At 35.9% G+C, this 11,879-nt stretch overlaps 1 protein-coding gene across 1 annotated transcript; it reads left to right on the top strand.

The window, feature by feature from the left end:
- Nucleotides 1-3,867: 3,867 nt before the first annotated feature.
- On the top strand, nucleotides 3,868-8,993 carry LOC145618597 (phenylalanine ammonia-lyase-like). The gene is made up of 2 exons (XM_081673375.1): nucleotides 3,868-4,419; nucleotides 7,042-8,993. The coding sequence occupies exons 1-2, from the start codon at nucleotides 4,016-4,018 to the stop codon at nucleotides 8,789-8,791; spliced, it is 2,154 nt and encodes a 717-aa protein (XP_081529501.1). The 5' UTR covers nucleotides 3,868-4,015; the 3' UTR covers nucleotides 8,792-8,993.
- The last annotated feature ends 2,886 nt before the right edge of the window (nucleotides 8,994-11,879 follow it).

The raw sequence follows: 11,879 nt of genomic DNA, 5'->3' as shown, positions 1-11,879 counted from the left end.
CTAAATATTCAAACGGTAACTCTTTGAGAAATTACTCGAAGAAAGAGACGGATGACGTTAGGGTTCTGTTAACTTATATGGAGATCCAGACGGACAAATTGACGGCACGTCAAAGTGTATTGAATCACAAATTCAAGAAATTTACGCCTTCAACACTTAGTCTCCAGAACTCTCAAAATATCTAATGAGGGAAATGTGTCCGCCCAGTTCCCAGACGTTTAGTCCAAAGGGAGATTTCAGACGTACGCAGCATGGTGGGAGTACCAGAGAGTACGCTTGAAAACAAGGACGTCCAATCCAATCAAATGCAGTGGACGCTCTGGGTAGCTAGGAAATAAGCTCCTCCCAGAGTATGAGAACGTCCAGACCAAAATACGAGGACGTCTATTTCAAATGCAGTGGACGCTCTGGGTAGCTAGGAAATAAGCTCCTCCCAGAGTATGAGAACGTCCAGACCAAAATACGAGGACGTCCATTTCAAATGCTGTAGACGCTCTAGCTAGCTAGGAGATAAGCTCCTCCCAGAGTATGAGGACGTCCAGTCCGAAATATGTGGACGTCCAGATGAACCATGAGATAAGCTTCTCCCAAAATGTGAGGACGTCCAGTCCAAAATATGTGGACGTCCAAGTGAGCAAGAAGACAAGCTCACTCCAGACTACGAGGACGTCCAGAGCAGAATATATGGACGTCCAGGTAGCAAAAAGAAATTTGAGTCCAAAGTATATGGACGTCCAGAGCAGATGGGAGGCAAACCCAACCCAGAGTACATGGACGTCCAGATGGAGGATCAGAGGAGGCGGCCAGTAAGTGTACGAGCCACCCCCTCTGAGGGGCAAATGTTTAGGGTAAAAATACCCCAAGTACGTGGCCCAATCTTATAGTGACACGTGGCCCAATAAGAAGGCGACACATGGCCCTATGAGAGGGCGACACGTATCCTCCTGATAGGGTGACACGTGTCGGCTGTCCCAAACATTTAATACAACATCAGAAAGAGAAAAGACCTTTATTACATCAGGCCCAAATCGCGAGGAAAACCCTTGAAAGCCGCAAAACGGCGCCCCCTATGACACGTGGCGGCCCCTGATTGCGCAGCCAATCACGTCACGGAATTTTAGGGTACATACCCTAGAGGGGCACATGTTCCCACCCCTATAAATACCCCAATCATTTATGATGGGAGGGGTGGATTGTGACATAACATAAAATAGAGCATTAAAAGAGCTCCAACTTCTCTCTACTTTCTCTCTCTAGCTTTTCCGATAACCGATCTCTAACTTGATCGTCGGAGGCGAATATTCCGATAAATGGAATATTCATTGTTTTGCAGGTGTCCGAGTCTCGTTGCCAGGAGAGCGTGACCAGTATCCGAGGAGATCACAAAAAACCCCGAAACACGAGGCATTATTAATTTGGATAGGAGGAAATTATTAACAAAAACAAAAAAAAAAATTTATTACTAAAAACATATACTTCGTAATAAAAATAATACTTTGTTGGTTTTTTTTTTTTTTAAAAAAAAAAAAAATATTGCACTACTTGCTTTTTAAGGAAGTTTCACAAATATTGCACCATATCCATTTTAGGGAAAAAAAAAATATTTGTGTTCACACTATAAATACCTGATATACCCTTATTTTTCAACCCTTACTTTTTACTCCGTATTTTACAATCACATGGGCAACTTTGTATTTCTACCTTTCTCTCTCATCCTTTTTTATACTACCAATAAATTTGTGTCAAACTCTTATGGTGCTATTCACAAAAAAAAAAAAAAAAAAAAAAAAAAAAAAAAAAAAAAAACTCTTATGGTGCAATAATAAAAAAGCGGAGGAAGTATAATAAATGAATATGGATGGAATATTCCTTAAGATACCTTTTTCGATGGCTGGTGTACCATTTTACACATATAGTAAAAAAGTTGTACTGTTGATAGCAAATAGTTAAGGTTGTATTATTTTTCATACACCGTTAATAGTTGGTATCATTTTAAACCTTGCATAAGTTGAAATATGAGGATACTATAATTAAATAAAGAAGTACTAGTATATAGATTTTCAACACTCTAGTTTGGACTTTGAAAGTAGGAGCTTAAATCCATTTCAGTTTCAGCCAGTTGGGACTAGCCTTTACTCTTTGGCTCTTTGGCTCTTTGCTCTTTCCGCCACATCTTACACAATTATAGTCTTGTAGACTTATTATTCTATTAGTAACCCCAAAAACGTAGTAATCTCTTTGAAAAGAAACTATTGCTTCACAATAATTTTACACAAAATATCACACCTCAAAGGCTCAAAGTGTTGAATTTGTTTAAGCAATGCAACAATTAAACTTACAAACTAAACCAACTTGAAATTCTGTTGTGATTATGGCTTTGATACTTGATCAAATTCACTTACTATCAATTTAATCTACACTCTTTATAATATATACAGCTCAGGTATTAATCTCTCAACTTAAATTTAACAGTACGTTTAGAGTATTCAAGTTTAAAAGTCAGACGGATAAAAAAAACCTTACCTCTACTATAATTTCATGTACTTATAATGAAATTTAATCCCAAGATCTTAAAACCAAAATCGACAAACCTTATCCACTAGATTGAACAACTCATATGTTGCTATCTTGTGTGATCATTTACATTACCTACAAAACAATTCGCCCATTTCATGCACTTAATTCACAATATGCCTCTTAACATTAATGAAATGAAAAGAATGCGCTATTCATAAGTTTCCACGCTCACCAAAAGGGTAGTATCCACAGATTCAATTAACCCCACAAAAATGTCATGGCCCCCTTAGTTTGTGGAGAAAAAACAGTCCAAATTTCCTAGTGCTTAATCAGAACTTCACCAAACTAACATTTCTCCAAAGTTTATTTTCCCACCTACCAAAACCCATTTAGATAGACCGATACACCGATATAATGATGAGTCCTTTTTTATAATTACTTATTTACTAGTTCCCTAAATATTAATAAAATACTATTTTGTAAACTTGATATACAATAACATATTTACACCGAACATCTTAAGATTAGAGATGTCAAAAACTAATCCGACCCATCCGATCCAATCTGACTTGAAGAATAACTAATTCAAATATCGACTTGTATGGAAACAATAATTTCTCATGATTCAACATTAAATTAGACCCGACTCGACCTAACATTACCAACTCAACCCAAGTACTCGAATTGAGACCACTATTTAAGATAAGGTTTAACTTGTTTTGGTAGACCTAATATGATTTTAATTAATTAGGTCATTAATTAGTTAAATAAGGAAAATATTTGATTTTACCAAAAAAAAAAAAAAAAAAAATTGATTCCACAAACAAGTACTCTAAGGTTTTTAGTTTTAATAGGTAACTATTATGAATTATCTATATCGTAATGACTTTTGATCAATCAATATACAATGCTTTTTACGCACACCCAATTATTTAAAATCTTTGTCAAGACTAATTCATCTTATTCTTTGTAAAAAATGAATAAAAACTAAATTGTCCATGTTTGACTAATTTAAGGGTGGGCGGATAACAAACAGTCATACTTCAACAACCATTCCCTTGAACTTACCCCATCATTTCCTAGTGAGATGGTCCACTCTTCATCTTCCACCGTTGGATAGATATAATCTAACTCATTAATCAACGGTCACTATTTCTTCCAACCAACCCTTCTTCATAAAATTTAATATTTAGTTTAAATTAATTTTTAATTAAAAATTATGGACTCTTTTAGGCCTTGTTGTTTTATCGGCCCACCACTCTCCTTACCTACCACACCCAACACCTTCTCTCATTTCTCTAAACTCTATTTATATAGCCCAAACATCCTCTCTCCTCCCAACAAATCAATTTATTTTACTTACATTACATATTCCATCATACCAAACAACTACTCTCTTAAATTCCTCCCCATCATCTTCCTCTTCTTTTTAGCGTCCTCTGATACTATCTGTGTATTACAAAAGTATTTACATTTATAAAAATCCGGAATATAAATTATGGAGAACCACCACCAGAGCGGATCACTTGACAATGGTTTGTGCATTGGTGGCGGGGTCAAGTACGAGGACCCATTGTACTGGGGAAGGGCTGCCGAGGCCGTATCCGGCAGCCACCTTGAAGAAGTGAAGAGGATGGTTGAGGATTATCGTAAGCCGGCTGTCCGTCTTGGAGGTGAGACACTAACGGTTGCTCAAGTGGCTGCCGTTGCGGCTTCCACCGATGCGAAAGCCGCATCGGTGGAGCTCGCTGAGTCGGCTCGTGCTGGAGTCAAAGCTAGTAGTGATTGGGTGATGGATAGTATGAGTAAAGGTACTGATAGTTATGGTGTTACCACTGGTTTTGGTGCTACTTCTCATCGGAGAACTAAGCAAGGTGGTGCGCTTCAAAAGGAGCTTATTAGGTAACCATTCTTCTCCCTAACTTTCGTTTCTTATTATTTGCAACAAATGTACAATTACTATATTTTTTTTAAAATGGATGTTGGTCACCAAAAAATCTAGAATTATGATTTTGGGTTTAAAATTTTAACAGTAGATTACTAGATCTTATTTGGTGTACTTACTTTTTTTTACGTTACTTCAATTTTGTACATTGAAGTTGGGGGACCCTTAAATCATGCAAAAATGGTGAAAAATCTTTTAATATTTCCTTCGTATAAATATTTTTTATTTAAAAAATGAGCATTTTAAATTCAATAATTTACATAGGACAAAGAATTTTGTAGTGTTACTGCAGAACACACGGTCTTCAAAAAGATCATAATTAATTTTATGTTGGGAGTACGACCGACTTGCAGTAATAATTATTTGCTGACTCGTCAATTTCATGAGTTTAAAGGGTAGATCCAATTATAGGTGAATTTCGTTAAACGGTCTTATAACTAAATTCGTCCAATATGAAAATCATTTTATTTTTCATCATTTTTGATAGAACGTATAACTGTTTTAAGTGTGTATTAATTAGTCGTAAAATTGTAATAATAACTCGATGTACACACTCTAAAATTATACTCCGTACTTTGTATCATAATAATAAATCGATAGTAGAAACCCGAACTGACCTCCATCATAGGAAGAGATTGAGGGGGAGACGTAGGTTGTACACAAATTTTCAAATGTCACAATGCATGTGTAAGTTACGATGTCCAACTCATGAATACAAGATATAGAATCAATAATTAAACATAGCTTATATATAAATATTAATTAAGATGGCGGATTTGTCTGATTAATTGTGTCTAGTAGTGCATGAAATTGTTGAAGCCATCAGATTAACGCTGTATAATAAATTGTTGGAAACCATGTGCAATTGACTAAAATAGTATACTCTAGAGTTGACGAAGTTAGTAAACAATTTAGTTGATCGAATAAGGTGATCAAACGGTGGGATGCCAGTTAGTTGGAATCATATGGATGGTGGCAACCCACTATCGAAAATCTTCTTAGGATGGATAGAATTTTCGTTTACAATAATTGTCGTTTATGACTCTTTATATGAACAATATAACTTATTGATTATTAATTAAAAAATAAATTAATTACTTAATTTGTAAAAATACTTAATTCATGATAACTAGATAAAGCTAAGGTAAATTAGTATCATAAAGTATGCTTTATTTAATTAAAGTATTGAAAAGATTTGTCATATTAATTTGTTAAGAGTTGGTTGAAACTCCTAATAGTAGGTTAATTTGCTTAGCTACTTGTTTATAAAGACTAATCAAATAATTGAATTAATTAAATGGGTAATAACTTCTACATATAGTATATGGCCGTACGTTTAAACTTTAAAGATTCACAAAATTCCAAAATTTAAAACACTTGTTCTCTCACAGTTATGCCAACTTAAATACCAAACTTCTACATAGAAATCTAACAATTCATTAATCATCTTACGATTTATTAGATCAAGATATACAAGAAATGTTATGTCATACAAATAATATTCTTCACACATTCACCAACCTCCCTCGATTTTTTTTTTATAAGCATGATGTTTACCTACCTTTGAAGTTGACAATAGTACCACACCAAGAAATTATCCTTATGGTCTGTCTTTTGTTGAAATTAGGTAATACTCGATTCATATTGGAATACGAATTTTAAATACAGATAAAACAATTTGAAAAGAAAAAAAAAATCAATTTGACTATTTATTAAGAAATTTAAACAACTGTATACATAGGTATCTCTTATATACTAATACTGTTAAAAAGACAGATTAGAGTACGTTAACACGCAAATTAATTAATTTTACGAGGAGGAACTCGTAACGTGAGAACAAGTCTTAAGTTGAAAAGTTGAATTAATTTTATTTATGCATGATTAGCTCACCAATAATAACTTGTTCTTTTACATAAGCTTATTATAATAATTACAAAATATATTAAAAAAAAAAAACCACTTTCATCCAACAACTCCTCATCAAATATCAACCATAGAGGTGGATTTTTTGACTGTTGGATGTATGATTGCCAAATTGGTACGCGTCATATCATTATCATGGAATGTATTATAGAAACCATTATATTATAGCTTATTACGTAGTATTATTATTACATAAAAGCCGGCAACACGTTATAATCGTTATTTTACTTTTCCACCCTTAACTCTAAAAATTGAAAATGACAAATATACCCGCATCAGTACTCACTTATTGCATACTTATCCCCGCCGACAATATAAGTGGGCATTGCAGAAAATATAAGTATATAACTAACTATTAAAAGGATTGGTCCCAAAATGTTACCTTTGTGATTATCCAATCAATACTACTCTCTTTTCCCTCAAAACTTTAAAGAAAGTTTTGACTACTGATTTCCACTAATATTTTCGTGTGTGATTTTGTTAGATTTGATTCATCATGGATTGTATTTAGATATCATGAAAAGTCAATAGCCCCACAATTAAATTAATAATCCTGGTTAAGTTAACGGTTTATAACATATGACGAAATCGTGTGTGTTGATTAATTTAATGTTTAATATTTTCGCATAGGGCCTAATTATCTTATATTGTAACAGATTTTTGAACGCTGGAGTATTTGGCAATGGAAAGGAAACAAGACACACATTGCCTCACACAGCAACTAGGGCAGCTATGTTAGTGAGAATCAACACCCTTCTCCAAGGATACTCAGGCATCCGTTTCGAAATCCTAGAGGCAATTACAAGCCTCCTCAACAATAACATTACCCCTTGTCTTCCCCTCCGCGGAACAATCACTGCCTCAGGGGACCTTGTCCCACTGTCTTACATTGCTGGTCTGCTAACAGGCAGACCCAACTCTAAGGCTGTTGGCCCTGATGGAGAGGTCCTTAACGCGGAACAAGCCTTTAAGGTAGCCCAAATCACCACCGGATTCTTTGAGCTTCAGCCCAAGGAGGGTTTGGCCTTGGTAAATGGTACTGCTGTTGGATCAGGGATGGCATCAATAGTCTTGTTTGAAGCGAACGTACTTGCAGTCCTTGCAGAGGTTATATCAGCTGTTTTTGCTGAAGTCATGAATGGTAAACCCGAGTTTACTGATCATTTGACCCACAAATTGAAGCACCACCCAGGACAAATTGAGGCTGCAGCTATTATGGAGCATATCTTAGATGGTAGCTCATACATGAAGGCTGCTAAGGCGTTGCACGAGTTGGACCCACTCCAGAAGCCCAAGCAAGATAGATATGCTCTCAGGACATCACCCCAATGGCTAGGACCGCAGATTGAGGTCATCCGTTGGGCTACAAAGTCCATTGAGAGGGAGATTAACTCTGTTAATGACAACCCACTTATTGATGTGTCGCGTAACAAGGCCTTGCACGGTGGAAACTTCCAGGGAACTCCTATCGGAGTTTCTATGGATAATGCTAGGTTGGCTATTGCTGCCATCGGAAAGCTGTTGTTTGCTCAGTTCTCTGAATTGGTTAATGACTTTTACAACAACGGTCTTCCATCGAACCTTACAGCTAGCAGGGACCCCAGTTTGGACTACGGGTTTAAGGGTGCTGAGATCGCGATGGCTTCATACTGTTCAGAGCTCCAATTTTTGGGCAACCCTGTCACTAACCATGTCCAAAGTGCAGAGCAACACAACCAGGATGTGAACTCCCTCGGTCTCATCTCTGCTCGCAAGACTGCTGAGGCAGTAGATATCTTGAAGCTCATGTCATCAACCTTCCTTGTCGCGCTATGCCAGGCTATTGACTTAAGGCATTTGGAAGAGAATGTCAAGCACGCAGTGAAGAACACCGTAAGCCAAGTATGCAGAAGGGTCCTGATTACCGGTGCCAATGGAGAGCTCCACCCTGGAAGGTTCTGTGAGAAGGAGCTCATCAGAGTAGTCGAAAGAGAATACGTGTTTGCTTATGCTGATGACCCTTGCAGCTGCACTTACCCCTTGATGCAGAAGCTCCGACAGGTCCTTGTTGATCAGGCAATCGCTAATGGTGACAGTGAAAAGAACGTCAGCACATCCATCTTCCAGAAGATTGGAGCCTTCGAGGAGGAGCTTAAGGCACGCCTTCCTAAAGAGGTAGAGGCAGCAAGGGCTGCTTACGAAACTGGCAACTCTGCCATTCCAAACAGGATTAAGGAATGCCGGTCTTACCCATTGTACAAGTTTGTCCGCGAAGAGCTTCAGACCAACTTGCTGACCGGAGAAAAGGTGGTTTCTCCAGGAGAAGAATGTGACAAAGTATTCAATGCATTGTGTGAGGGCAAGATCATCGATCCCCTTCTCGCTTGCCTCGAGGAGTGGAATGGAACTCCTCTGCCTATCTGTTAATAAGCTTACAAGATGTTCTACAATCAAATCAAGTCAAGTCGATTATGTATTATTCGTTTCATTTTGTTATAACCTAATGTTCAGAGATTTATTTTGTATCGCGGTTGTTAAGGGGACAACATTTTTTTTTTCTTACCTTATTTTTCCTCTCTTGTAATGTCAATGTAATGATAAAATTATATGTTAATTACCTGTTACTAAACTTGCAAAGTGAGTACTCAAATCTCAGGAAATGAAATAGCAACACTTCTTTTTTTTTTTTTTTTTTCCATCTAAAATCTTGCATACATGGAATCTAGTTGGATCATCTATCTACTAGAACAGATGTTTGATCATTTATAGTCTCAAAGTATATATTAGAACAGAATTTCTGTGATCTTCTGTTTTCAATAATAAGTCAGAAGTTTTTTTCTGGATTCTGTTATAAAGAGACTTAAAAGCTACTGTCAGTTCTTTTTTGTAAGAGACTGGTAGAACATGTGATGCTTACTCAATAAGGATATACTCCAATTGCTCGTTTATAAAACAGTTGTCGAGCTTATTCCAATTTCCAACAATTAAGTTATACAAAGTACTAATATGTATCAATTTTTCATCTCGGTGTTAATATAAGTAGTTGCGTATTGAGGCAACTAATCTAAGCCAATACAGAGTACTACAATAGGAAAGGTGACATCTTTCTTTGAACATTCTAAACTACTATACGTAGCAATTAATTTTGGACTTAAGTATATGACATTACGAGCTACGACCATGTCTATTACAAGTCTTTTCTATAATGCAATCGGTGATAAGACAATTTTTTTTTTTTTACACTAATTTGACAGAAGTTGTATGTATTAAGATTTCGAATATTTTATTAGTATCTCATTAATTCAAGAAAATTTGACAATTACCACCTTCTGTTATGTCCATTTTAGCAATTACCACCCATCTATTATGTTCATTTTAGCAATTATCACCTTCTATTTTTTTTTTTTTTTTTGAAAATTACCACCTTCATTTTCAAAACCATCAAAAGTTACCACCTTCTTGCCCCCCAACTACCACGTGACATCGTTTTGGGTCTATTCTTTCCTTTTTCTCCCTATATCCCTCACATTTCTCATTCCTATTTGGATTCTCATCTCCCCTTTCACTTTTTTTCCCCCAAACCACCAATAATTATTCGTCAATTTTGATTTGGAGGAGTGAATTCAAGTCTTTTTGATTGTTTGGGGGAAAAAAAGTGAGAAGGGGGATGAGAATCGAGTTAAGAATGAGAAATGTGAAGGAAATAGGAAGGAAAGAGAAAGAATAAGCTCAAAATGACGACATGTGGTAGTTGGGAGGCAAGAAGGTGGTAACTTTTGATGTTTTTGAAAATAGAAAGTGGTAATTTTCAAAAAAAAAAAATAGAAGGTGGTAATTACTAAAATGGACATAACAGAAAGTGGTAATTGTCAAAATTTCCTTAATTCAATGAAAGAAATTTCATTGCTCATCATTAAGCTCCTTTTTGCATGATCAATGTCCCAATCAATATCACTGAATTCTTTTATATGCTCGGCATACAGCCCCATCAATTACATCATATATGCATTGTCAATCACCTCATTTGAATTTATCACATTATAAGAAGCTAATGTTATGATGAGTTATAAATAATATTTTCTACTACTCGTTTTAAAATTTTTTTTAAGTTCTTGCATTCATATGAAAGATCTTGGTGTGTTGAAGTATTTTTTGTACATTGAAGTTGCTCGTGGTTTAGAAGGTATATTTTTATCACAACGTAAATGATAGAGTATAAAACATATTCGTGGGCCTCAACCATCAGCTTAAGATTTTGGTTGAGATGGTCCTCTAACATGGTATCAAGAGCCAGCGTGACACAAAGATCACGGGTTCTAATCTCATCCACCCTCCTTCAAAGTAGAATATAAAACATATTCATGGGTCTCAACCATGGCATATGCCGAGGGGGAGTCATTCCCTCAACCTGATCAGTATCGTTGCTTAGTTGGGCGACTTGTTTATTTATCTGCAACTCGTCCAGAGTTGAGTTATTTTGTTCATACTCTTGCACAATTTTTAAGTAACCCGCAGGTGCAACATTGGGATGCGGCAATCAGAGTACTTCGCTATATCAAAGGAAGTCATAGTCAGGGTATAATATTGTTGCGTCCTATGAAGGACATGTGTTTGACGGCTTTCGGTGATAGTGATTGGCCAGCATGTCTTTGACTTGTCGTTCTTTGTCTGGTTATATGGTTTTTCTTGGTCGTTCCCCTGTCTCGTGGAAGACTAAGAAACAACCAATAGTATCTCGTTCTTCTGCCAAAGCTGAGTATCGTGCTATGGTCGTTACAACTTGTGAATTAAAGTGGTTGTAATCTTTGTTGTCATCTCTTGGTAATGTACATCCCAAGCCTATGAAGTTGTATTGTGATAGTCAATCTGCTCTCCATATTGCTAAAAATCCTGTTTTTCATTATCGTACTAAGCATATAGAGGCAGATTGTCACTTTGTTCGTGATGAGTTGGTGAATGGTAATCTAGCTATTGCATATGTTCCTACAGGTCATCAGTTAGCAGATTTTTTGACGAAAGCACTTGGGAAGCGACAATTTGGTTTTCTTCTTAACAAGTTGGACATTCGTGATTTACATGCTACAACTTGAGGGGGAGTGTTAAGATATATAATTATGTTAAGTGAGATATATTTTGTGAATATATTTGTATATATCTTGTTCGAAGTTTTTGGCATGTTAGGTTAATGTTCTAAGCCTATTTATATGTGTTTAATGGTAAAGGTTCATTAAGCCGTTTTCTCCTAAATTTCTTGTGAGTTTAACATCCTATATTTGTTGTGAAAAGGAATTATGATAATTACATAAAATACAAGCTTATCACTGAAACAAACAATTTTTGTTTATCACCTAGCTTTTTGTATATATATTAAAAACTTTCATTAAATGTTAGTCTCACCGTTAATGATGACTAGATAAATTTGTTGATTTATTTAAGAGGTCCTTTTCAGGGTATAAGGAGGTTCGGATGAAATAAGTCACAAAGACCCATCTTCTCCCTACTACCAAACATTGTA

Source organism: Chenopodium album, chromosome 26 (genome assembly GCF_948465745.1).
Source record: "Chenopodium album chromosome 26, dcCheAlbu1.1, whole genome shotgun sequence".
In the NCBI taxonomy this organism is placed as follows: domain Eukaryota; kingdom Viridiplantae; phylum Streptophyta; class Magnoliopsida; order Caryophyllales; family Amaranthaceae; genus Chenopodium; species Chenopodium album.
Note: the sequence above shows the minus strand (reverse complement) of the source record. Positions and strands in the feature narration are given on the sequence as shown.